The sequence below is a fragment of the Triplophysa dalaica genome, chromosome 3, assembly GCF_015846415.1.
Source record: "Triplophysa dalaica isolate WHDGS20190420 chromosome 3, ASM1584641v1, whole genome shotgun sequence".
NCBI lineage: Eukaryota > Metazoa > Chordata > Actinopteri > Cypriniformes > Nemacheilidae > Triplophysa > Triplophysa dalaica.
Window position 1 is genome coordinate 21376738 of NC_079544.1, and position 27650 is coordinate 21404387.

Sequence of the window (27650 nt, forward strand, 5' to 3'; positions counted from 1 at the left end):
TAAAAATCATTTTAACTATACTGTAACATGAATTAAGTATAAGTTCAAATGAACGACACAAGCCTTATTTGCCAGTAGGTGTCAGCATGAGATGACTTACCCAAGAGAGAATAACTCCATGTCCACTGTAGGCTACCTGTAGCCTGTTAAATAAAAATCAGGTATTTTAGATAAAACAACTTTGATTAGATTAAAATAATTTATCTATTTAATTTAATTGTAGTCAATTCAGTGGTTAGTGTAATTGGGCTATTTTAACATTTGTTTTTGTTTTAACATTATTTCATTACAACACATTACATTTTTCCACATTTATGATTAAACATAGCCTATACGTTACTTAATTAAGAAAGGTTTGCAAAAACAGACTGGTTAAACAGGTTAAAAGCAATCGTTTGTATTTAATACCTGATCTTAGATTCCTTTAATAATTAAGAGGGGTGACGCATTTTGAAAACGTTTTCATATACAAATTTAGTCTCTTCACGACCTTGCACGGTTGACGTCAAAGGTTTGAATCTTTTTTTAATCGGTAGGATGAGATCTCTGATGTCTGCATTCTGTGCAGATGTTGCCTTAAACCTTTACCATACACAAAACAAGAAAGTCAGTCCTTAGTGCGAGCTTCGGTGTCCATGGAAACCAAGGCCACAAGCTGATGTCTTTTGTAGAGATCATGAGGATAGAATCGGAAGGTACGCCATTCTTAGAAAGTCCAAAGTCAGTGTGACTTTATGAAGTAGAAAAGAGGGCTTGATGAATGCAAATAGATGATGTCGAAGACGGCGAATAAAGCATCTTTAATTAAAGGAGTGACTCACACACACAGCTGTGGATCAGAAAGAGATTCAAGTCATGACTCAGACATTCAGATGGTTTGTGTTACATTAAACCCCACACTTCAGGATGGTGCTACCAATGAACATCTATAGAATAGAATAGAATAGAATAGAATAGAATAGAATAGACAGAACAGAATAGATTATCTGACTTTGATTGCTGTCTGCAACAATCTTTGTGTATATGTTTGCATCCAATCATAATTTACGGTTCAATAAAACTCCATTAAAAGGGTTCTGCATCAAACACAAATGTCAATACCATAAATCATGTCCAGCTTCTCTCGTGTTCATACACACACATTGATCAGGCTACACAACCATACATGCACATTACAATTTATAGAACCAGATGGGCTCTGTACCACAAACGCCATACTGGTGAGCGTGCGTGTGGGTGTGAATGTGTGTGTATATGACAGACAGCCGGCTGACTGTTCGATGTGTTTGTTTTCTTCCATCTGTGATTTTGCTTGTGTGAGATGCAGGCTCACATACAAAAACAGACACATGACACATACAAAAAAAGATAAACAAAATCATCATCAAGGAAAGACGAGGGAACCTTCATCCACACCTATACGAAGACAAAAACATAAATGTAGAAAACAGACCTCGACAGAATGAAGTGGGCACATCTGAATATGAGTCAGTGTTGCTTTTCCTCCCTCTTTCTCCATATCAGCTTCAGTTTGACGTGTTTTATTGGTATGGCAAACAAACTTTCATTTGGATTTCAAAGTGTTTGCTGATCAGAGAAGAACTGTAGTTAGATCACCTGCCCATGCAGAACGCACCGCTATGATTTTAGGATTTCTGGGTAGGTAACATGTCCAAAAAGTCTTTCTTAAATCCCTCGTTTAATGCATAGTATATCTATTTCTTTCACTTATTTTGTCATCCACAAGGGAAAAAAGCTCTGTCTGTTATTTCTTGAGAAAAGTACCAGCACCTCAACAAGCAACACGAGTTTAGGGATCATTCATGTCCGCAGCTCATATTACAGTAATGCAGGTTTGTTCAAATCTCAAATTTAATGTCCAATGTCCAAAGGAATAGAAATAGTATTTCTAATGCATTTTATAAGAATGAAATAAACCAAAATAATTCAGTTAAATGGAGTTAAAAAAGAACCTTAATACAGTTCTATTTTACATATTCCAACTGCAGTAGGTGTTGTTTGGTGTAAAACAGTGTACGTCCTGTTGGAATAAAATAGTGTGTGTGTGTGGTTGGAGATATTGATATGTCTGGTATATGAGTCATCACTGGGATATTTATAGCCCCTCCATCGAGAAAGGACAGAGAGAGAGAGAAAGAGAGAGATGGGGGGAGAAAGGCAGCTCTTTTTATGTGTGGGAAAAAAACAACTAATGAGAAACATGCTGTGTGGTCAACTCATTATATACATGTTTCCCCTTCTCTCTCTCTCTCTCTCTCTCTCTCTCTCTCTCTCTCTCTCTCTCTCTCTCTCTCTCTCTCTCTCTCTCTCTCTCTCTCTCTCTCTCTCTCTCTCTCTCTCTCTCTCTCTCTCTCTCTCTCTCTCTCTCTCTCTCTCTCCTCTCTCTCTCTCTCTTCTCTCTCTCTCTCTCTCTCTCTCTTCTCTCTCTCTCATCTCTCTCTCTCTCTCTCTCTCTCTCTCTCTCTCTCTCTCTCTTCTCTCTCTCTGTTGTGTGTGTGTCTGTGTGTGCAGTGCACTGGTCAAATCAGTCCACCAACCGCGTTCATCTATGCAAGCAAAGGTCATTTTCCTCTCTTCCGTTGCACTGTTGTCTCTAAAGCTCTGTGTTTTTCTCAGAACTGATATTCATTAAAAGTAATGCTGGGATTCCTCCAGTACACACACAGACACAAATGTATGCTCTTTTTTTGACTGTTTATAATTATAACCATATCCATGATATGCTGTAAGGGGAAACGAATTCACAAAATCCTCCACACTACCAACAGTGCGCCCATGCTGGTTTGCGTGGGCAGGTTGATGTGTCAGTATCACTTCTGCCAGAGATTCAGTAGCTTCTTCTATTCAAACTCAAATCAGCGCATTTAATGCATCTGATTTATCAGATTCTTACCTGCTGAACAGAACTGTTAAAACTAGTTGATGTTAATCCTGGTGCTGGAGACCCCGTATCTGACACCCTCCGTTCATGGATCTCTCCGATAATGAGCTGTCCATGTGAATCAGGTGTGTTAAATAGGAGAGACTCATTTGCGGTACTGTGGGTCTCCAAAATTAAGAACCTTTAAGGGGAATCCAAATGTTTTATTTAATATGGTCTATGGTGTAGAAACGTACCATCTGTTTGAAGGATTTAAGAGCTCTGTAATGCTTCAGATCCTCAAGATTGATCTTCCAGAAATGTGAGAAACAGATGGTGTTGAGCTACTCGCAGCTGGTGAACGCAGCGGCTACCTCAAACGTCTGACCACCAAACACGATGCTGAGCTTTCAACAAGAACACAACGTTAAAGTCGCCAGAACAACTGTCTGTTTCAACTATTCAGGGTCAGGGGAACGCCTAAATAGAAAAGAAAAGAGAGAGACCCCAAGACAAGGAGAAACGGGTTGACGTCGGTGTCCATTTCTTCTCATTAGAGATGTATTGTTAGATAGAAAAATGGAAAAAGGCCTTCGTTCCACACACACGTAAGCGAATACGTCATTCAGATGGTGAGTCAGAGAAAGGTGAAGGAGTGGGGGGTGAATGAAAAAGTGAGAGAGAGAGCAAAGCAAACAAGGAAATCAAACAAAAGAGAGAAAACAGGTAATAAAGAATATGTGTAGTTCAGGGTTACATACAGCTTAAGCGTTAATGAAAGTCTTAGTGCTGTGCTGTTTATAAACACAGAGAATATCTTTCATTTAATTTATAAATGCAAGGACCAACTTTGCAGTGGCTTCAAAAATTCAAATGATGAGAGTAAAAGATGGCCAAATTTTCATTTCAACTAATCTGTTCTTTATAGATTTGCCTTATCTTGAATTTGAAGACCCCCAGATCCACATCTTCATGTACTCCGCATGTGCTCATATTTAAAAGTGGTTAAAAGCAAACCCAACACAAAAATGACAGTGTGGGAGAGCAAGAGAGAGAGAGACATAATGGATAAACGATTGTCTTCTCATCCTTATTAGATCCCACCAGCCACACGCTGCCTCACTTCTGCACCTACAGAACAAGAGAGATGAGTGAAAGACGTAAAGCCGAGGGTCACCATGGAGACAAGGACTCGAGAGAGTAAGACAGGGAGGAGCGGAGATGAGAGAGCTGATGTGGTAGAACACCAGTTTGTGTTGAAGGCACGGAGATGGAATCGAGGCTTATCTGTCACGAATGAGAGATGTTTAAAGTCAACGTTAAATCAACGCTGTTTCGTTTCTTAATACACATACATTGATTTATTGTGAATCATTCATTGGTGAACGTTGCTTCTATGCTCTTATTTCTTCTTTTCCTCCTATTTCTCAGTCCCTCTTTTCCAAACTCATTGATACAGACATCGCTTTTAATGACCCTACAGTTTCCCATTGAATAAAATGAAGTATTATATCAATATTTTAAAGTGTGCCTTTGTAACCATTTTTACTTTAAAAAGCTAAAAGAGTGAAATAGGGAGCCAAGCAATATTTAGGGGTTCAGAGTTCGGGATTGTTCTCCCAAAAATGAAAATGTCATCATTTACACATCCTGATGCGATTCCAAACCTGTTTGACTTTCTTTTTTTCTGTAGAACACAAAAGAAGATATTTTGAAGAACACCAAACAGCATTGGCTCCCATTGACTTCCCTTGTAAAGCCTCAAAACCAAAGAAAGTCATATGCAGGTTTTAATCGACATGATGGTGAATAGATGATTTTCAACTTTGAGGTGGGTTTCTTTGACTTGGTTCTGTCAGCAACCATCCATGATACCCTTAGCAACTGCATAGCATCACCCTGGCAACCACCCAACAAGGACCACCCACATTTTCTTCAAACAATGACAATGTTTACTTCTGCTTTTATTTCTCCCAAGATTTTTTTCATATAAAAACATTTGAGACAAAAGTGATTCCTCAACAAAAACTGAGTGGGAGTGCGTTCAAGTAACAACTTCTGAGCAAAACAATTGAATGGACACTCCAGCCTATGTTAAAACAACATCGATGACTCATTTCCACACACTTTAGTACCTGTCCTATTGTTTATGACACACACAGGCTACCACTTGGAGAGGGGCGCTGCAGAGCCTAGAGGTTTCTGTTGACTCAGGAATGACAATCATTGATTGAGATTCTGAGAGGCACACAACAACGCTGTCAATCTCCCTGGCAACCAGAGGGAGATAGAGATAAGAGCACAGAGAGAAAGAGAGATAGACACATTAGGGAGGGAGCGTATGGCACACAGGAAGTTAATGATGAATTGACTGATGGATTTCATTGCTTGTATCTATGGGATTCATGTCAGTTAGATGATTCACCACCACTCCCCTTTAATTCTCATTTACATTCCTGCTCTCTCTCTCCCTTCACTGTGACCGTCATCTCATCGCAGCATACTAAACACAAAAACAAAAGCTTTCAAAGCTCTAGCTGAGATGTTAGTTTAGGATCATCTGTATTTGGGGGGTTATTTGCTTTAGTTTAACTAGGGATTAATGTTTAATTTCAGATAATATATTGGTAATGGTAGTAAATAGCAGTGAGCCAAAGTAAAACTAAAGCATACCTGCTAATGCCGGTTATTGTTATGATTAGAGATTAAAACACCCCAAAATTATTAAACAATTAACTTTAGTGTCAAAAGTGCAATTATAAGTACAACTAAAAAGTGGGCTAAATAGTCCCAAGTAGAAAAGAAATATACTAGGTCTGTCATGATCATGTGACCAAATGTATATATTTTTACATGCTATTAATGAATTTTATCTTTGATTTTGTTTACTCAGTGTTTTCTCCTTTTGTGGCCAACAAATCACAATATAATCCAGCTTTAAATAGGCATTTATTTATTTACGATATTACTATGTGTATAGAATGAACACGATATTGATAATCATGTTTTTTTTATATCACTGTTATTGTCCATACAGGTACATTGTTACACCCCCAGCCTGAACTTGACTTAAGCATACTGTTTGTCAAAATTGTAAGCACTTTTAAATACGTTTCATTTGTTAGATATTTGCAAAACCCAGTGACAAACATGAAGGGTGACCACTCTAATAATTAGCAAAAAAATAGGAATCAAGAAATATGGAGATACAAGGTCTTTTCAATGTCTGTTTTGAAAAGATTTAAAATATTCAAAATGAAAGAATAGTGGAGTGGGGGTGTACCTTGAACTTTAAGCAACCATATTACAGCCACCCAGAACACTTTAGCAACTGCATAGCAACACCCCACCAACCCACTGTGGGGATGTGTGAAATCCAAAGAAATCTAATTTTTGTTTCCCAGACTTTAATTTAACACCCCATAGCTGGTAGGATCTAACAGCCCCATTCCAGTCAGACTTTCTTACGTCTCACTTTCAGCTAAAAGCTTGAGGTCATTTGTTTTTCTCATTTCCGGCTATTAATGTACATAATCTAAGTCACATCAAAAGATTCCCCTGTCTACACGCCCACACTTTTCGCAGCCTATCAGATCGTCCATCACAGTCCACGCACACATGACTGTAACCTCCTGCTGACACCTCCACAGCCCCTATTTATAGCCAATTCCAGCAAGACATGTTTCAGTGTCATCATTGTTTTCCACAAGCGGAGGTTCTCCTAGAGTAATCGTCATGCCAACAGTAGGATGCTCTCACATCTTTAAGATGAGAAAACCGGGACATTCATTGGGGTTGTAGATTGATATGCTTGTAACCTATAAAGTCAGAAGTTTTTCATAAATCTTTCAACAGTACTGCTGTGTTATCACTCCTGATTGCTAATAGAAGTCATAGATGTGCATATTTTATGAATCAAGAAGCAGAAATAGAAAGGATTGTTTTGTATTACAGCCATGGACACGTCCCCCAAATGCACACACGCAGGCTCATGACTCATATACGACCATGTGACTGCGCAGCTAACGTCAAGAGGGCTCGTCTCACCCCACTCCCCAGAGTGCAGTCAACTGCCTGGATAGGATCAGCGTGTGCTAAAAACAGTACAGCGATGGGCAGCGGAGAACTTTACAAGACATGTGTGGCCAGTTTATTTGCATTTGTTGGGGAATTTACAGTCTGGCCCTTCAGCGAATGTGTAAGAATACAACATAAAATAAAGGCTTTCTTCAATTATGTATTGCCAAAACATAAAAAAGTGAATTCTTTGTGAAACCTAATATTTTTATATCACATCTCTATCTACACATTGTAAAGCAGTCTGCTCAAATGATTCCCCAAAATACCTTCCTTACAAGGTAATTTTGCAATATAGAGACTAAAAGGATTCTGCAGCTAAAAATACTTTCAGGACAAAGCTATCTCTGCAGAGATTTCTCTGTTTTCCAGGAAAAGTGTTCAGGGCACCTTATCCTGCTTTTGACAGTCCACAGCGCAGGGTCTAATGAATGCTCGGCTCAGTTGGAGAGAGCTACAACCAGCATCTGAACATCCATCACAGGCCTTCTTCCATCTCCTTATGAGCCCTGCAGTGTGTGCGTTTGTGTGACTCATCGCCTGCCGATTTAACTCTGTGGTGCCCAGGTGTACTAAATGACAATGAATGTTACTATTACTTCAACTGCGACCATTTTTACTTTAGTTTAATTGCTTGGTGCAATCATAAAATGGGAATAAAATACCCGGATATTTATGTTCACACCTTGCATTACATAGATGGAGCATAATGTTCCATTTTGCGGTATCTATTTGCAGAACTGTTGTGTTCAAGAATGAGAAGTGAATTTACAACTTTGCTACCACCTATACACTGTCTTCAAAGCATACATTTTTGTATCATTATGTCTCTTTTCTGGATTCAGACCCATCACCTTTACACTGCTAATGCAATGGTCTACCCTTTAAGCGACAGGAGCACTATAATCATAACAAATTATGAATACATGTCCAAGCATCTTCAAGATATTACTGTAGCGAATACCACGCTACAAAAGTAGTTTCCTTCTACAAAATGATGATATTTTAGCAACAATCTATGCAAAAGTCAGCTATACAGCATATTCTGTATATTGTCTCAAATCTGTGAAAAAAACATTTACATTTACGCATACGCACATTTTACCAACATGTGCCTTCCCTAGGGTACAGGCTATATTATTTTTTAAGAATAAAACGAGGACAAAACCCAATTGGTTGCTATAAAAGGCTCGAGTTTCTCATCACAAATGAACGGCATGAATGGTTATCGACTGCATGCGCAGGCTCGGTGTTGCGTGCGCGCCGGTGACGCACGGGTCAGGTGGCGCCTCATATAGAGCGGGGAGCTGTCCGGTGCTGAAACACAACCCAAGCGCTTTCACATGCACGTCGGACATGCTGTCCAAGCTTTTTCACTTCCTCTGAGATCTGCACACAGGTAGGTGGCTTGATTTTATACATTTATTTACAAACACCTACATTTGCTTTATGAGGGTTACAAAGATGTGGAGCTTTTCTTTTATGCTTTGCTTGGTTAAACACCATCACTCATCTGTGCTTTATTTATTCGATTTCCTTGCAAACTATGTTTGTAAAATGTATTTCATCTGGGCTTTGACCGAGATCTTACTAAGCAAAATTCGCGTGGAAAATCTCTTCTTGGAGATCGGTAGCCACAAGTGAAAGGTTACCTTGACAACAGGCGGTGACTCATCCGGTGCTGTTGTCGTTTAAAAACATGTTGTGTTCCGACTCTGTTCATTGCTGCTCTGACGCTCGCTGTATCTCTTCTGCTCCATCCAGGAAACATTTTGGGTCAAAAACAAATTGTGAAAGCGGCACACGCAAGGTGTTTAAACTTCGAGGATTTTAATACTGCACACATTCTGCCTTCAAAAGCATAGTTTGTTAAAAAGGTTGTAATTTTAAATCTCGATAACGTTGCTACGTTTCAGGCATTATCATAAACACTTTAATGCTAATGTATCACTACATAATATAATGTATTTTAATAATTAACCTTATTTCTACACTGTTTTTCTGACGCCTATATGCGCTAAAATGCATTTTCTGGAAAGTTGCACTGCAACCATGGAAAATTGTGAGAGGCTATAGAAATGTATTTGAATTTAAATTCAATTTTGTCTGCATTTTTATAACATTGCAACTATACTTGAAGTGAATTTTAATTGTAAATACTGCATTGAATGTATTCTGCCTTAAAAAGCATTCGTTTTTTTCCAAAAAAGCAATATTCAATCAACATTATGGATATGTAAATTTAGGTTAATTGAATACAATGTGCACTAATTTTTATGTTAATTCATCTCTAGGTGGTATGATGTCACCACTACTGAAACTGTCCGCCAGAGGGGTGGTGGTGCTGCTCGCCTCCCTCCTCCAAACTCTTACCGTGGAAGGTGCCTCTGTGCGTCACCACCGCCTGCGAGGCGGTGACCAGGGTGGCTTTCTGGCTCCTAGCTCTGATATGATCAAAGCTCTGGAGTACATCGAAAGTTTAAAGCAAAGAGCTGACAGACCAGAAAATCCCACCGGTGACTACGACGAGGTGGACAAATTCCGCTTTCTGGTGCAGCTCGCCTCCCAACAGGACGAGAACGCACCCAATCGTGAGGACGCCGCACGCTGGCCTGACAACAAAGTGCCCCAATGGGTTCAATCTTTGCTCAGGATGCTGGAAGATGCTGGAGAGAGCACAGGCACCCAGCCTGCAACCGGTAACGAACGGCGCCCTCACAAAAGCAGGCGCCCGATGACGGAGGCGGAGAGCACTGACTACGGGGGCTTCGTGAAGCCGCACAAGAAGTATCCGTTGATGTTTGAAGATGAGGAAAACACCAGAGACAACAAACGAGCGACCGAGGATCTGGACGAGCAGTATACCCCTCAGAGCCTCGCTAACATGAGGTCGATCTTCGAGGAGCTTGGTAAACTGTCAGCCGCACAGAACCAGAAGAGAGAGAACCAGGACGATGACGATGGCGATGAAGATGATGAAAGGGTCAGAAGCCTGGCTTACGAGGACGTGGCCGGAGGAGAGGAATGGGTGCCACTAGAGGAGCAGATGGAAACGGAAGAAATGGTCAAAGGAAGCCACGAGGAATATGAAAGAGCGCTGGCGGATAATGGCGAGCAGAGCAATGCCATAGAAAGAAGAGCCGGCGAGGACAAGGAGAATCCAGACGACGACACCAAACTTGTAGATTACTACCTACTGAAAGTCTTGGAGATGACGGACCAGGTTCAGAAACGAGATCTGATGGAGGCCAGGAGGAGGCTTCAATCACGACCCTCTCTAATCGACCCTAGGGCGGTCAAACAGCTCCTATCCGCTATTTCGATGAAGCTGCAGGTGCCTCCCGAAGATCTGGTTGGAATGCTCTTTATGGAGGAAACCAGAAAACAACAGCGCCTTCCCGAGCCTCAGCTGGCAAGGAATCCCAGCCAGCCTCGCTACAAAAATCGGGTGATCAAATACTACAACGGCCGACAGCCAGAAATTACGGTGAGCAACATCCCTCCTGATGTCAAGACGGAGGAAATCCTAAAAATCCTCGGGTTGGGAAACATGGCCAACAAAAACGCGAAGTTAGCTCTACTAAAGCAAAGGCCCTACAAAACAGCCATGGCAAAATACTTCAACCCAAGCGGAAGGCGAGGAAGCTTGTTCGATTTAAACAAACCTCTAAGCAAAAGAAAACAAGATTTTGATGACGATGATGTAGACGAAGATGAAGAGTCGACCTTCCTCGCTGCCAGACTGCTCGAGTACCCAGACACTGGCGATCGCAAAAGAGCCATCGACTCCGCCGCCAACGGACAGCTGCCTTACGAGTTTTACGAGGAGGCCATGAAAGATTTCTTTGATCAGGTTGACGCCGGGAAGAGCACGCTCGCCAAAAGAGACACCCAAGGGAAAGAGGAGGTTGAGGGGCCCCAAAAACCGCCCCCTCAAGATTCATCTCTGGAGCATGGAGAGCAAACACCGCCGGCATCTGGAACAGAAGAGGGTAGAGAGTATCATGGGAAAATGGCCGCAGGAATGTGAGGAGCTGTTTGTTCATTTTTCCACGCCCATTTTCTGATACGTCCAGCCCTTTTGATATGGTTGCCATGTGAACGACTCAAAAACTGTCCAATTACTGCCTGTAAGAATATCCTACTAGCCCATTTTGCTGCAGGAGGGACCTGTCAGATTATGGGTGGGGGAAAAATAACACGTACCCATGGGACATGCCTATATCTCCTCAAAAGTAAACCAATGTTTAAAGTGCTTTAGTTTTCATGGAAATCTATATGATGTAAATATCTATATCGTATATCAGTGTGTGGGAGTTCAAGTGCATTTTATCTGTTGTTATGAATCGGTGGTCCTCGATTTGTTTTCTGGCTCCTTTTGTTGTTATCACGAGAATGTTGCCGTATTGTCGTAGGACTCCTGCTGCAATCTTACAAGCTATTTCATGATGAATCCAATAAAGGTGGATGTAATCCTCATTTCTACATCATTTTGTACATGTTCTGAAGTGTGAGAAGAGAAACATGAATAAAGCATTAACGTATTATTTTTTCTCTCGCTGTATTGTGTTGCCTTATTAAACGAAGGTTTGCATATTCCATTGAGTGTGCAGAAACTGTGTGACAATTAAGAAACAAAAGCTTACTTGTCTTAGGTTCATTTTACAGTATATTACATATAGAAAGTACTATACCTAAAAAAATTGACTTCTTGTCACTTGTAAAAAATAAATATAAAAAAACATATTAATAATACACTTTGATATCAAAATACAATGGAAGGGTGTCTGATTCAAAATACACCAAAAGGAATGCAATGTATATTAATAATAATAAATGTCAAAATATGAATTTCTGTTTCAATTTCTGTTTCAATTTCAATTCAACGACAAACACATAACGGAGACAAAATCATATCAAAAGACATTTTTAATAAGACAACATTAACAAAGTGAGCTTAAAAAGAAGCGTTAAGTTTCCTTAATACTCAGTTTTCTTCATCTCCTGAGACATGCAACATGTTAAATAACATGAAAAGGCACTTCAGATAAACCAAGCTTTAAAGTTTCTCCAAATATATGATCATTATATATATTGAACTTGGTATAAAAGTATAAATTTGTCCGTTAAGATCTATGGTTGTGTCAGCGCAGGCACAGTTAAACTACTGAAATTCTGCATTGCAATTATAATACATTAAATTACTACTACAAGCTGAAAAACGTATTATTCTATTTTTTACTTATTCAAACATTCAGCTCAAACCCTGATTCATTTTTATTAAAATTGATCCAAACTGAGAAAGATGCTTCCGCTCTGAAAATATTTTTATAAATATGTTTGCAGCCCTCATGTGTAAATTTGAACAGTAACATCAGACGTTGATAAAATTGTGTCCTGGCTGAAGGACACAACCTACAGTGTGTAGGCAGAATGTTCTCTTGTCACCTTGCATCACATCTGCTGTCATCAGAAGGCAGGTTTGTTCATGTATTCTTCCATTGTCTGATAGGGAAAAACACATAAACGATTACTTTTGATCTAATCTTCCATTAGGTAAATCTGTACCTAATCTTTTAGCTATCAGCTTTAAATATTCCTTTTCTTAGAAATATACTTCAATAAATAACCCCTTTGCTTATTTTAATAAACCATGTACAAAGCAAAATAATTAAAACTACAGTGCTAGTTGCTAGTTATTTATATTAAGTTTTATTTTGGTATTTTTTATTTTGGTCAACTTAAGTTTATATTTTAGCAATTGCTTTGGTATTTATATAATAATATATTATCATATATTATTTTAATTAATACATTTTTTTTTCATGTGTTCATTTAGAAACATGCTGTGCATTTTAGTTAAAGATATTAGTGTCTCAAATTTTATTTCAGCTTTCTACTAAGGCAACATTTCCAATAATTTTTGTTTCTGTTAACTATAACAACACTGATATTAATGTTATCACCTTTATTTGAGGCATTCTGGAAAAGGGGCGTTTATCACAGCTAGTAAAGACCCTATGTAAAACCCCACTCTCTTACTGTCCATCACTTCATTTTTCTCTTTGACTCTTTCTCATCTTTAAATCAATAATGTTTTATGAAGGTGATGGCCAGAATGGAGCTCTATAACTGAGAATCATTAAAGCAGCTGAAGGTTCATTTCCAGGCAGGATGCTCAGAAATGAGTATTGACCGAAGCCTTGAGCTCTGAAGTCACACAAATGAATGAATGTTTTAAAACAAGAAATTCAAGGATAAAAGCTAATCTTTTAAGCATGGGCATATACTGCATATGTTCTGTACCGTTGAACAAAATGAATTCCATCCTTTGACTCATAGAAATGACTTGAACACAGTTTGTCGTCCTCCTTCAAAGGCCATTGACATCTGATGTGATGAGATAAGATCAGATCAAATCAAATCAATCACCCTCACTAATGCTGCTTGAAAATGAGTTCTGACTTCTTCCACCACACATATTTAGCCAAATCCTTATGAACCATAGAAGTTCCTATATGGGATATATACTATATACGGTACACACATATGCGTCAATCTATTTACACATCCATTCACTTATGTCTCTCTCAAACCTTCATAGTTCTTTAGCTATGCCAAGGTCATGATTTCGAATCCCAGCGAATGCATGTGCACATAATAAATGTAAGTCACTTTGTATAACCCGTTAGACAAATGTATTACTATAAATGTAAATATGAGGTATTTAAGAGATTTGAGAACAGTACAATTTGAGAACAGCAATTTTAAATGCAATGTTAGTAGCTCATTAGGTTCCGAGTCATCCATGACTTAATTCTATTTGAGATTTGGGCAGAAATCTGGAATGAGTTATTGAAAACATCTTGATAACAGCAGCAGCAAGTCTCACCTCCTGCAGCATATCTGATGCCTCTATAGACTTCACAACAGACTGTTTGGACGTCTCCTGGATCTCTCCACCCATCAGAAACTCATCGAGAATGAAATACGCCTTCTCAAAGTTAAAAATGATGTCAAGCTCACACACCTGTAATGCAGGTGAGACAATACAAAATTTAACAGAAGAATGAAGAACAAAATTATTTAGCTTTCAAATGTTTAGGGTTGATGGAATGAAATGTTTCTCGTAGTCTTAAATTGTATGCCTTGACGTAATATATTATGCTGTCAGAGCCGATAGACTAGTGGCCAGCGCTCCGACATGTGGGCCGGTTGCGAATCGGGCAACCCAAGCTCGATTACCATCCCATGGTCCTTTCCTAAACCCACCCCCTTCTCTCTCCCATTTCACTTCCTGTCCTCTCTACCACTCAGCTGTACGATTAAAGGTAAAACACCAAAAACAAATCTTTCAACAAAAAATAGAACTATGCAAACATATTAAATATTCTGCCACAATTTGCATAATGTGGACCGAATTTATGAAAAACAAAACCAATAAATCCCAGTTGAGATGAGAACACCTTCAATACATTTAAATTCTGTCATGAATTACTCACACTCCAGTTGTGCCAAACCTTTATACATTTCTTTGTTCTGTTGAACAACTGAGATTTCTGGGGTATTCAAAAAATGATAGTCAAAGTTGCCCCAGAATTGCCCCTGAAGAACAGAAGGGTTTGTTTTCCTAAATTCTTCAAAATGTCTTCTTTTGTGTTTAACAGAACCAAAAAATACATACATTTTTTGTATTCTGGTAGTCAATGGTGCCCCAGAAATCCCAGTTGCTAACAATAATCCAAATATTTTTCATTGTGTTCAACAGAAGAAAATAAATGTAAACAGATTTGGGAGAATCGAGGATGATTCATTCATTTTTGGATGATCTTAAGCATCTTAGTTTGAAACCTCAAGGAAATGGATGATACAATGGCAACATTTCTGCATATGGTACACAATGTGTGACCCCACTGAAGACTTAAATAACAATTTTTAAGTATTTGTGGTAATGTGGCGAGTATAAAAAAATACCCTGAACTTCTAAACAGTAGGTTATATATGTAAAATACTTACATTGCCAAAGTATTTGTCAAGTAGCTCCACGTAGCGGTGCAGAATCTCTAAAGCCAGAAGTTCATTGTCCTGGGTCTCCAAACCACAGCAGAAATACAAACTGGCATATCTACAGAAACAAATACAACACCAGCATAAGATATGGTCTTAAGGTCACATACTACTACTGTCTCGGCTTACATCCAGCTTAAACTACTTGTATGCAGTCGTAATACATTTTTCATTATAAATAATCATTTCAGCATGACAATTTGAGTGTAACAATTGCACATGTATTTTAGAATTGCTTAGTATTTGGCATATGAACAATTTTCTTTAGTCTGTAAATAGTAGACAACATCCTCACAAATGTCATCTACACATCATATTACTGCTGGCATACTGAAACTCCATGTGTGTCAAAATCACGATGGAAAACAACAGGGGTGAGGAGAGCAACAGGTTAACACAGCTGTGAACCAGAACTGTGTGAGTAACACGCTCTCAGGAACACAAGAGTGAAGATTAAAAATATGACAAGGTGTCAGGACAATAAAGAAGAGTCTTCTGCAGTGTACAAATCTCAGCTGACACAGCAAAATACTCAGTCTTTTAAATGTATAGTTTAAAACAGCTTAAGTTTGCAATAAAACAACTATATATACTTAATGGTTCCTGAATGGTTTGGAGAATTCTCCAGAAAACCAAAGCACCCTACTCTTATCAAAAGTATTACAGATTGTGAGATGAATGTTCAACCTAATCTCACAGGGAAAAGTAACTGTTGCAAAAGATGTTTTTATTTGCATTCATTTCTGATTGTGAATCCTAAAAAACGTACAATTATTATAACAAAAAAGAATAAAGAATAATGCACCACGTCTAAACCTAGTTGTACTGAAATCTATAAATGAGATTGGTGTTATTTCACAGATTTCCGCCTCCTCATAAAAAAGCAAAATTATGTCATGAGATTTTTTTTGTAATATATGGTCTTTGAAAATGATAAAAAAGTTCTTGATAAGGTCTTCAGGTAAGTGTACTGAATTCGGATTCTTAAAGAGACAGTTCACCCAAAAAAGAAAATTCTGTCATCATTTTTTCACCCTCAGGTTGTTCCAAACCTGTATAAATGTGTTTGCTCTACTTAACACAAAGGAAGATATTTGGAAGAATGTATTTAGAATAAAAAAGGCTTACATTTATTGACTAAATACAATAAATTGCATATTTATTTTAAAGATTTACTATTTAATTATTTTGTGAGAATTTAATTCAAATTCAGCCCCTTTCATGATATTGCAACCTTGCAAAGCAATTTAGACAGGTTTGAGGGTGAGTAAATGATGAAAGAATATTCATTTTTGTTGTGAACTATCCCTTTTATGTCTGAGAAGTACCAATTATTATCATGTTGCATCAGGGTGCCTGTTCAGATCCTGTTCTGTGGTAAAAATGGGGCCATTGTTTATAAAGCCAACACAAGTTTACACAGGAAAACAACGACAACTCAGTGACAGCAATGACATCAGCTAATTACATCAGTAATGACAGGAAAACCCGACTGAACTGGTTTAGAAACTATGGCTGGCACAGTACTTTGCTTTTAAAGATAACGTTTCTCTATGGTTTTTAAGAATTTAGCTCACACCTTATGAAGATTAATGATAAAATCTGGTTACCACCAGCTGTGCTTAACAAAAACATTGTCAAACGCAGTTTTTCCGAAAGAGTGAAGAGCCCATATGTAGTCTCATTTCAATGATATAATGTTACCCATCACATCAACTCAATCATCAGGTCTGGGTTTAACGCTCACCTCTTGTAGACAATCTTTAGGTCCCTCCAATGCAGGAAGTTACACGTGCGAGGTTTCCGTGCCAACACCATAGTGGACATGTCCCTTATTATCTTCTTCCTCTCTCTCTCCGGGAGGGGCAGGAACCATTTCTGCAGCCGTAACTTGCCCTGGCGGCTGAACAGCAACAGGAAATGCATCTGTCCGATAGAAACAGATGTAAATTCATGAGAACCCTTTGTCATACTTTTATGTAGGAGTGGGGTTTGACTCATAATGAACCAGGCTGGTAGACAGAAGGTCATGGGTTAAAATTGGGCCATGGGAGCAATAAGCATGGCATCCAGGAGGACAATCCCAGTCACAAAAATGCAAATCATATCAGAAAATGTGTCATCTTTATTAACACGGTTTATGTTTTATTAAATACAATCCTCATTAGTGTTGCTTTCATGTGGGTGTTGGACTGAATAAAATTAATATTTTTCAAAGTGTTACTTTAAGTTTGACATAAGCTCTTTAAGAGTGTGCTCAAGTGTCAAAGTGAGTTCAAATGTACTGTAAATGAATCCACCCGACCAGATATTTTTTAAATGATCTCCTTTTGTATTTCAAAAGTCATACGGGTCTGAAATAATATGGGAATGAGTAAATGCAGTTAGCGCACATGTTCAAGACACTCCGAGCTATGGTACTCATGTTAGAAATGCAGCTTCAAATCTTACTCACAACTGCAACATAATTTCCAGTTTCCTCTCTAATGTGTCTATAATAAAAGAACAAGAATCACATGCACATATTAAATCAAAAATCTAAATTTTGAAGTACAGCCAAAATCAGAAACAAAGATAAATCCCTTTAGATAGAGAACCACAAAGACATGAACTATATCAATACGACTATGAGACTTGATATCGGAGACAAGAAGTCCCTGCCAACCGTCAGGATGAATTTGGATACAAAATATTTTCCAAAGCTCATGGCATGATAGTGAGAACAGAATTTCTCAAAACTCATCCTCATTTTTGTACCTCTCCTCTTTTTACAGAGAAACTTAAATAAGGCTTTTAAGAACCTCGTTCTAAAGCAAACACACATCGTAGCTGGAGAAAAACGGTATGACCTTTCTGTTGTTGTAAGTCACACAAACTTTCTACAAGAAGCCTCTTTCGCAGAGTTATCAGACCACATCAAATAACACGGAAACATGAGTCACCCCTCTCAGAAGAGATGAAACACAAACTGGAGAGGTGTTGCATAATAAACACTTCACCACCAAAATGAGTAATGACGTTCAATAGAGGAAAATAATACATGCTCAAACCATTTTGGTAAACAAGACAAAATTAACTTTTCGACGATCAACTGTGCAAAATAAAAACAGATGTACAGTTAAAAAGGTGACATGAGCTGAGCTGAACAGAATATAATTTGCACAGCGTACTACTCCCATACTTCTGTAACTATTATTGTAGTATATAGAATGTATAGTATATGGTATTGTATAGTATTCAGACCAGAAACCTGCCAGCCGTAGGCTTTGACCTCTGTGGCCCAATGTAAGAACTTCACAACGAAACATGTTAGGCGTCAACCAATCATTAGTTTTAACATGATATAACAACATGTGGATTAATGATAATAAACAGCATCCCCCAGAACCAAAGAGTTTGTTTCCACATTAAAACCCTGAGGAGGTGGAAAGGTGAAAACATGAGGGAAATACAAGGAAACAGAAGTCGTATCGTGCCGGCTCTGCTATTGTGCTCTGGAGGAAATCACATTTCTGAAGCAGTTTTTTGCAGAACACACCCCAACACATGACAACAGGAACACAAGCTCCTGCTTTGATTTTGTGACTCTCTTTCCTTTTTCAGATTGACCGATTTCATTTTCCTTCTATTGTTGGAGTCGAGACAGCTGTGAGCGCCGCAGACTGGCGAACATGCTTACAAAAACAAACACCTCCAAGTCTTTAAATAAAATGACATCAATATTTCTGAAATATCCAGAAAATATCAGATAATGCGTTAGAAGTCACAGGAGCTGTGCGGTGAGATTTTCAAAAACATTATCAAATTAAAACTTATGACAAGCTACAATCATACAGACTATTATTTCTACAGATACTAATTTTTGCAAAACAAATAGTAATAATAACATGTATGTAACATGTATTTCACAAATTCTATCATTTATTCTACATCATGTTTTCTGTAAAACTTCTTTGCAACAATGCAAAATATGAAACTTCTTTACCAGTACTATTATTAATATGATTCTTTCTATTATTATAAAAGAACACTAACCCTCTCTCTTTCTCTCAACAGGCATTGTTCTGTTTTTTGTTGAAACTAGTAACTGGAACCTATTGTATGACATGAACTCTCTGTAAATCGCTTTGGATAAAAGCGTCTCCTAAAGGACTAAATGCAAATATAAATGTATTATAATTATGTATTTGATTTGATATGTGAAGTAATGATTTATCAAACCCTGAATCTTTTAATACACTCGTATAAAATAAATGTAGTATGCATTTGCAGTATATTTACATTAATTGTTACAATTTAAACTCTAATAATGAAATTTGTATTTGTTCAGTATTGATTGTGTCTTTCGGCATTCCACACTCCTGCAAACATTAACCAGAGAACCGGGGAAGTGTTCAGAGGGACGGGCTTAACACCGTCGCCCACTTCTGGATAAACCAGTTCGCTCGTTCTCCCGAACTCCAGACCTCCTGAACCTGGACAATAGCCTACAGCTGTCGGATCACAATAATCACTTTACATGGCAAAAATAATTCGTCCGAAACTCCAAAGTCAAGCCAACCGGTTTATCCAGGTGGATTAGATAAGAGTTCACGGAAACGAAACCTTAAAACTTCATCTGCTTCCCAATACTTCACTTACACAGTGGGGAAAAAACACTGGTTTACGTGAAATACAGCACTTGTGTTCCCTCAGCTAATGACAAACAACAGATCAAGGACGACAGCTTTATACAGTCCGTAGGTACGCGCATGCGCCTCGACAGGTGCACACACACACCTGTTTGTGTTAAATAAACACTGTCATATACAAATATATGATTTAACTATGTGACCATTTACTCTCTTACTTACCATTTTGAAACGGAGACGTGTAAACAGAGGCTTGAAATCCACAAAATCCAACTTCCCGGCTAGTCGGTAAGGCCAGCCGGAGTCACCAACTGCTGTGGAAGTAAGATGCGCACATAGGATGCGCACGCGCTGATCCCTCGCGCTCCCTGTGCCGCCTCTGATTGGTCCAGGATCTACACCTGCCCCGAGAAAGGGCGTATCTAAAGACACCTCACGTTTTGCCCTTTTTCATTGTTGTAAAAAGTATTCGTCAAACCTGCTAACATGAGCGGCTATGGTGTTAACTAATGAACAAACATGATTTATGAAATATATAAAGCCATAATAATACTTGATAAATAGTTCATAGTTCAAAAAAAGCATTAATAGTTTACTTTATTAATACTATTTCCAATAAAAAATAAATAACTTAGAATATAAAAAAGGCATACATATATTATCTTTAAAGTCCCAGTGAAAAAAAATGACGATTCTTATTTTTTCATGAAATATTGCAGCGTTTATAGTAAACAGCTTATCAATGTGGGTCATTTTCTTTTTAAAATTCATGTACCCTCATAATCTTCAATTAAAATCTGAAAATGCACTTCCGCCCTGAAATGACTATATCCATCTCAAATGACTTTTACAGGAAGGAAGTGCATTTTCAGGTTTTAACTAAAGTTTATGAGGGCACGGGATTTTTTTAAAGAGAATGACCCACATTGATAAACTATTTACAATAAATGCTGTAATATTTCATGAAAAAAATAGGCATTGAGATTTTATAATTGTATCTTTACGTTTAAATACAATATAGGCATACTGAACATTCAATTAAAATGTTGGCTTTGTAGTTTATTTATTTATTTTGTCAATGTATTTCTCAATTTTTCACATTTTAGCGCAAATTGAGCAAATCAAATGAAACAACATACAAGATAAGAAATTATAATAGAAAAGTAAAGGACCTGGAATAATGGAAGGTGACCCAATCATTAAAAATGGCAAAAAACTGTAAAATTGTGAAAAATTAAATCATCTGACCATCACACTTGATTTCATTACCCAGTTGGTGGTGATTTGTAATGTGTCGCTAGGGGGCGCCATGTAGAGCTACAGTAGTCACATAATGTAACACTCAGCTGTACATAACACTTCAGTCCAGTTGAGAGGAAACAACAGAACAAATGTCTCTCTACAGGAATATTGTGTGGTTTATCAAAGGAATGCGGGAGTATACAAGGTAAAGGCCTCTAGCAATAATGCAATATTAAAATAGTTTACTATTTTTCTTCAACTTGTGTTTACAAATAACTATGCAAACTATTATGGCAATGTTTCTAAACTATGAGATGTTAATTATCGCTTTGTTCATTTTATTTGTTGTTGTTTCAACAAACATTCGAACAGAAATATGAAAAATCACAGCCTTGAAATGTTCCCTGGTGACTTAAATGTTGTTAGATTCGGTGATCTCTTGAATAAATGTTGCTTTTGTACTTCACCAAGTCATGTTCTGTGATACGCATTCATCTGAGTTTAAGGTGAGTCATCAGTCCATTACAATGGGTCCTATTGAGACCCCCGCTGCTCACTCAAGTGCCTTGTCATCCCGCACAGAAGATCCTTTGGCCCCTGATCAGGCCTCTTGTCTCAGATACACAGAGGTCACCCAACAATTCAGAATTGTGTTAAAACATATCTCTCTGAGATAAACGTTGGATGTTTTGAGCAGGTCTGGAATTGAGAATGCCTCCAAGAGCTTTGCAGCGAAGGACCTTGACGTGTCCATGGTGGGACGTTCCTTCATGATCACAGGAGCCAATAGCGGAATAGGGAAGGCGGCAGCGATGGCGATAGCCAAAAAAGGTTTGTTCTCCAAAACGCTCAGGTCCCCTGTTGCAGATTTATAGAATATGTATAAGAGTTTATACAGTAAGAGTTATAGTAATCATTAAGTCATAAAGTGACAATATTGCTCTATGGTAATCTAAGATGCTGGGTCAAAGGTCATCATATCTGAATTATTGTGATTGGTCAGAGTTCTTCTTGTGTTAGGCATATTTAGCCCAGTTTCCTTCTTTGGAAACAGAAGTGTGTAGAAGGGCATTGTTGAGTAAGCATAGCAGAGCAACTGTGAAGTAGAGCAGTCTGTGTGTCTGTTGTTGGTATGTTGGAAAAAGACCGTATTGAATACTGTTGAGTGTTGAGTAAAAATATTTTCTGTATAGATTGTGGTGGGGTGAACAAAGATAGACGCAGTGGGTGTGACCTTTATTTAAAGGTCCAATGTGTAATTGATTTTCGGAAATGCAGAAATGCAATATAATATACATAACTATGTTTTCAGAGGTGCATAAAGACGTTACATAATGAAGCGTTATATGTTCATTACTTTAACTGAGCTGTTTCTATCTACATATACCACGGGTCCCCTTACATGGAATTACATGGTAGCCCCAAATGGACAAACCGCTCTACAGAGCATGTTATGTACATTTTTTATCTTCTTCAGGAAAGAAGCAAAAATGTGACCACATCTTAGTCATCTGTCAGCCTCCATAGTGATTCGAAAGGGAGAAGGGTGGGGTGGAGTGGAGTTAGTCGTTGGTTGCAATTCACAACCTCAACACTAGATGCCGCTTAATTTTATACACTGGACTTTTAAGGATAAAGTGCCCTTCAGGAAAACTGAAATATTGTCTAACTATCGAAAACACACACATAGAAAGCCATAAAAACAGCAGCCTTTAAACCTTCAAGTTACTGAGATTTGTCCCATTTCTTCTTTTACAGGTGGCAGCGTTCACATCATCTGCCGAAACAAAGAGCGAGCCGACAGAGCGAGAGATGAAATCATCTCAGCCAGTGGAAATTCTGTGAGAATCCAGCCAAACTCTGAGCATTTTTTCATTAGTTCTTTGCTTAATTAAAGTTGGAAAGAAAAACAAAATCAGAACCAAAGTGTTTAATTTAGTGTAAAAAACAATTGATGTTGATTTTTTAAAATCAGCTGGAAAATGGCTCACCCTTCTCATATTGCCCTTAGCGTGTAATTCGTATGTGTTGTAGGAGGTTTACGTCCATGTGTTGGACCTCTCAGAGTCAAGAAAGGTTTGGGAGTTTGCAGAGGACTTTAAGAGGGAACACACTTCTCTCAATGTTCTGGTATGAGCTTCATTCCTCACTATGTAAAAACACAGTAATGTTTCAGGACAGATGAAGAAGTCTTCTGTCTCCCACACTACACAGATCAATAATGCCGGATGTATGGTGCATCAGAGGGAAATGAACTCTGACGGAATGGAAAAAAACTTTGCGACCAATACTCTTGGTGAGATGCTAATAGATAAATATTGTACAAAACCATCATCTTCTAACCATAGACAACTGTCAGTTACACACAAAAAATAAACTTTATGACGTGTCAATATGGCATTAAGTAGATGCTTTTATGCAAATTGCAGTATTGGTTCTCTTGGTGTTCAGTCTCTCTCCCCCTCTCTCTCTCCGTCTCTCTCCCCTTTGCAGGTGTTTATATTCTCACAAAATGTCTGATGCCGTTGTTGGAGAAAAGCAGGGACCCTCGAGTTGTGAGTGAAAACCATTGATCTCAAAAGCCTTTCAATTTGAGGAATGACTTTCATTCCCAAAAATAATATGCCTGCGACTGCTGGATGTTCTTTCACAGTAAATTTACTGTGTGACATGCAAACAGTTTCTGCGACAACCCATGATTTGTTCATATTTTCCATGACAGTAATGTGTATAGCGGCCTCTGTTTCTGTATTGTGTTACTCTAGATCTAGAATGGTATTTGGAGTTAAATATTTATTTTGTGGAGAGCAATGATTATTTCTCTGGTAGATCACAGTGTCATCGGGGGGCATGCTGGTTCAACAACTCAACGCTGGCGATTTACAAACAGAAAGAGCTCCCTTTGACAGTACCATGGTTTATGCACAAAACAAGGTATTCGATCAAATATCAAATTTTTTAAGAAGTCTTAAAGGGATGGTTCACCTTAAAAATGAAAACCGTTGGTCCCCATTGACATGCATTGCTTTTGTGTCCATACAATAGAAGTCAATGGGGACCAGCGGTATTCTGTTACCATCATTTGGTTACCACACTCTTAAAAATATCTGATTTTGAGCTTTGCAATAAAAAGAAAATCACACAGGTCAACTGACAACAGGGTAAGTAAATAATGACCGAATTTTCATTTTGAAGGTGAACTATTCTTTAAGGAGATTTTGTCCAGTAAAAAACATTTTTTTTCGTGGATTGGTTGCCATTTTTTTACAGGTACCATAGTTTTACAGCAAATACCATAGTTAAACTTTTATTGCTGGTTATATTATGGTTACCATGATGTAACTAGCAACCATGTTTTTTTTGTTTTATTTGTAAAACTATGGTTGATTTTATAAAGGGGAAACATATCAGTTCCATCACTTCATACAGCATGGCCTTGCCATCAGATACACTGATGCTCGTGAAGCCTTTCACATCAATTTCTTTGCAAGTAAGATTTACTAAAAGATTATAGAATAGAGATGTTTTATTCATGAAAAGGTACTAAAAGTCATCAGCAGTTTTTATTAAACTGAGTTGAGCAGGGTTACCTTTTACTTAGCTGTTGCCAGGCAACAGGTGACATGGTACAGACACTGGCATTTCCATTAAACAATATCTGATTCAGTAATGACCGTGACCTTTCACTAAAGACCTTAATGTGTGTGTGTGTTCTCTTCACAGAGGCAGCAGGTAGTAATGACAGAGTTTTGGGCAAAAGAAAATCCCAGAATTCATTTCTCTGTAATGCACCCTGGTTGGGCTGACACACCAGGTATGACTCATTTTATTGGAAACCAATCAAACCTGCTGACTCTTAATGTTTAATTGGATTAAGCCCAGTGATTATGGCTTCATTTAGTTTAATGAATTTGTTGAAAACATTTTAAGATTAATTATTTGGTTTCTAAAAGGCCAAGTGTGTCCTTTTTTCAGTGTCATTCAGCTCTGTGGGGCTGGACATAGAATTAAAATGTTTTTTAACACTTAAATGACGTAGGAAAGTCCTGGCTTCCTTCAACCTGAAAAATATAATTTTCATACAGATTAACATTATAGAAAGCAATATTCATTGACACCATTTTTATTGGTTGATTTTACAGGAGCATGTACGTATATAAAATCTGTATAGTACAAGCGTGCCTTCATGACAGAAATTATTCTAAAACATCATTATAAAAACACATTTTAAAGGGATACTTCGCCCAAAAATGAAAACTCTGTCATCATTTCCCCACCTTCGAGTGATTCTGTATAAATCACTGTGTTCTGATGAACACAGAGAGAGATATTTGGAAGAATGCTTGTAACCAAACAGATCTTGCCCCCATTGACTCCCATAGTAGGAAAAATACTTTTTTTTGTTCTGTTGAAAACAAAAGAAGTCATTTTGAAGAATTAAGGATAGCAAACATCTGGGACACTTTTGACAGCCATTGAATGATTTCCTACTATGGGAGTCAATGGGGGGCAAATTCTGACTGGTTGTAAGCATTCTTCCAAATATCTTTCTCTGTGTTCATTAGAACAAAGAAATGAAAACAGATTTGGAGTAAATGATGACAGGATTTTCATTTTTGGGTGAACTTTCCCTTTATTAAAGAATCTGTCACATTGCATTAGTTTGACAAGCTTTTATTTTAAAGTCATCACTTCTAATCTCTGCACTTAGCGGTTGCCACGGCGATGCCTCAGTTCTATCAGATGATGCGCAACCGCCTGCGTACGGCGGAGCAGGGAGCTGACACGGCCATCTGGCTTGCTGTGTCACACGCCGCCACAGTGTTTCCCAGCGGTCTTTTCTTCCAAGGTAACTTCACTATAAAACTTTGATGTAATTTCGCAGCAGGTTTGCCAGCAACTTACTCTAGATTTAATGTACACTTTTGTTTTAAATGTATCCTAATTTAAGTTTTAAATATTTTTACAGAAAACAAAAAAAAATTCATTTTTTGCAGGGTTGCTGTGCTAATGCCATAGTCTCTTCTTAGTCATTTTGAATCTCAAAAGTCAAGGTGTTTTAATTTTGATTGAAGTAATTAAAAACAGAACTGATTGGAAAGTGTATTAAGTAGTTATTAAATCTACAGTAAGTTACTGGCAAACCTGCTGCAAAACTACAGCAACGTTTTAAAGTGTTCTGGTGAATCCAAACCTTTTCAGTTTGCAGTCCAGTTTCTTGCACAGTAAGCTAAAGCCCAAAAGTCTGATCATGCATCGCCTACATGTGTTGGTAAATAATGGAAGGACAAAGTGACTGAATGCAGTTCTAGTCTTTTTTTTTATAAATGCAAACCTTTTGTTAATATTTCTTTGTTCAGATGACTTCAGTGAACCTGCTTGAATCAAGTATAAAACTAGGATTTCAGAAAGATTTACAACTTATGGTTTGTTTCAGATCGGAACCCGGTGTCAGCCCACCTGCCGCTTGCATGGACACACAGCTCCCAACATGATGTCAAAGTGTTCATGAGACGTCTGGAGAATTTGGCAGTAGCTGTCGAACCTTAAGCGACAGCAGTCACATCTTAGACGTCCTGTGAAGAAACTTTAGGATGTTTTAACTATTAATAATGAAGCTGATAAAATGTTTTAAATTGTTCTGTAACTATGCATAACATGCGTATGGAAAGTAAAAACCTCCTTTTTAATGTTTGTGAAAAGCAAAAAAGCTGCATGAATATAATGTAACATTTCCAAGAAAACTAGATATGAGCATATTATCCTTGCTATGAATGAAAACAAATGTGTTTTTGAGTATCCAGTCACTGTCATAGAAAACTTTCTGTGATATCTCTCTGTTGACTCATTTTAACGTAACATTTTTATGTTCAAATTAGAAATAAACACCAATAACTAACAGTTTTGCCTTATTGTTGCTCATAAAGCTGCATATTCATCTCCTACAGTAAATTGATAACATCCAACATCCACCTGCACTAACTGCATCATCATCTCTCCACAAATGTGTCTCCCAGCGGTCTCTGTGCCAGGATGAAACAGATATAAAGCTTTAATTTCCAGCGATGGTAAATAATTCATCACGCTCACTCTATGACATACACTATGATGGTCTCGCGTCAACAAACATCAACATGAAATATTATTGTATGACAGTATGTTGTGTTGGCAGTGTCAGAATGTTCTTTGGCTGTGGTGGCAATACATCTGTCAGGTGCTAACACCCAACAACCTCATTGGGATTTTGTTCATCGTTTACAAAAACAAAAATACTAGTCAAAAATACTAGTAAGTTTTTACCAACATACTTTTATCTTTTCAAGAGTCAATATCTAAAATATCTAGAATACGGTGGTAATATCTTCATTATAGGCCACTTTGGAAGACAGAGCTGGTCCTACGCTGGTCCAGAATAACTTCCTGTTTCAGGTTTTCAACACTGTGCAAACTTTTAAACAACAAAAAATGTTAAAGAAATATTTTTAAGATTTAATCATGCATGTATTTTTTTAAAGAAATTAAATAATAAAATGAAACTGGAAGTGCTTTTGGACCAGTGTAAACAGAAGTGAAACTTTTGAATAAAAAAACTAAATATTTGACTGCTGTCCAAGGACACAGATTGCCAAATAATTGTATAATACATTGAAAAGTCAAAAGTCGACTGCTTTGTCAATTCTGTATCACAGTCCTCATATTTAACCCACTAAATCCAAATATATATGAATTTAATGTTAACATGGTAACATTTG

General features: G+C 37.8%; 3 protein-coding genes across 5 annotated transcripts; 2 read left to right on the plus strand and 1 right to left on the minus strand.

Moving 5' to 3' along the window:
• The first annotated feature begins 8203 nt into the window (after positions 1 to 8203).
• On the plus strand, positions 8204 to 11510 carry scg2b (secretogranin II b). Of its 2 annotated transcripts, none has more exons than XM_056741420.1 (2): positions 8204 to 8357; positions 9253 to 11510. In XM_056741420.1, the coding sequence occupies exon 2, from the start codon at positions 9258 to 9260 to the stop codon at positions 10986 to 10988; it is 1731 nt and encodes a 576-aa protein (XP_056597398.1). In that variant the 5' UTR covers positions 8204 to 8357; positions 9253 to 9257; the 3' UTR covers positions 10989 to 11510. The 2 variants fall into 2 exon arrangements, with proteins under 2 accessions (XP_056597398.1, XP_056597407.1); XM_056741429.1 differs by lacking the exon at positions 8204 to 8357 and adding an exon at positions 8598 to 8768.
• Positions 11511 to 11869: 359 nt separating this feature from the next.
• Positions 11870 to 20031, minus strand: ap1s3b (adaptor related protein complex 1 subunit sigma 3b). The gene is made up of 5 exons (XM_056744394.1): positions 19879 to 20031; positions 16773 to 16951; positions 14975 to 15083; positions 13851 to 13988; positions 11870 to 12463 (listed from the first exon to the last, which is right to left on the minus strand). The coding sequence occupies exons 1-5, from the start codon at positions 19879 to 19881 to the stop codon at positions 12428 to 12430; spliced, it is 465 nt and encodes a 154-aa protein (XP_056600372.1). The 5' UTR covers positions 19882 to 20031; the 3' UTR covers positions 11870 to 12427.
• On the plus strand, positions 19502 to 26953 carry dhrs12lb (dehydrogenase/reductase (SDR family) member 12-like b). Of its 2 annotated transcripts, none has more exons than XM_056744393.1 (10): positions 19502 to 19768; positions 21596 to 21729; positions 22657 to 22739; positions 22933 to 23028; positions 23113 to 23194; positions 23392 to 23453; positions 23728 to 23832; positions 24622 to 24712; positions 25610 to 25747; positions 26336 to 26953. In XM_056744393.1, the coding sequence occupies exons 2-10, from the start codon at positions 21651 to 21653 to the stop codon at positions 26446 to 26448; spliced, it is 849 nt and encodes a 282-aa protein (XP_056600371.1). In that variant the 5' UTR covers positions 19502 to 19768; positions 21596 to 21650; the 3' UTR covers positions 26449 to 26953. The 2 variants fall into 2 exon arrangements, with proteins under 2 accessions (XP_056600371.1, XP_056600370.1); XM_056744392.1 differs by lacking the exon at positions 19502 to 19768 and adding an exon at positions 20618 to 21103.
• The last annotated feature ends 697 nt before the right edge of the window (positions 26954 to 27650 follow it).

Coding starts and splice junctions, on each gene's coding strand:
- scg2b (XM_056741420.1), top strand. CDS start 9,258: ATGATGTCACCACTACTGAAACTGTCCGCCAGAGGGGTGGTGGTGCTG.
- ap1s3b (XM_056744394.1), bottom strand. Junction 13,989..14,974: donor TTGACAAATACTTTGGCAAT/GTAAGTATTTTA, acceptor CCTGCATTACAG/GTGTGTGAGCTTGACATCAT. Junction 12,464..13,850: donor CATCAGATATGCTGCAGGAG/GTGAGACTTGCT, acceptor TTTCCCTATCAG/ACAATGGAAGAATACATGAA.
- dhrs12lb (XM_056744392.1), top strand. CDS start 21,048: ATGTCTCTCTACAGGAATATTGTGTGGTTTATCAAAGGAATGCGGGAG. Junction 23,195..23,391: donor CTTTGCGACCAATACTCTTG/GTGAGATGCTAA, acceptor TCCCCTTTGCAG/GTGTTTATATTCTCACAAAA. Junction 23,833..24,621: donor TGGTTTATGCACAAAACAAG/GTATTCGATCAA, acceptor TTCTCTTCACAG/AGGCAGCAGGTAGTAATGAC.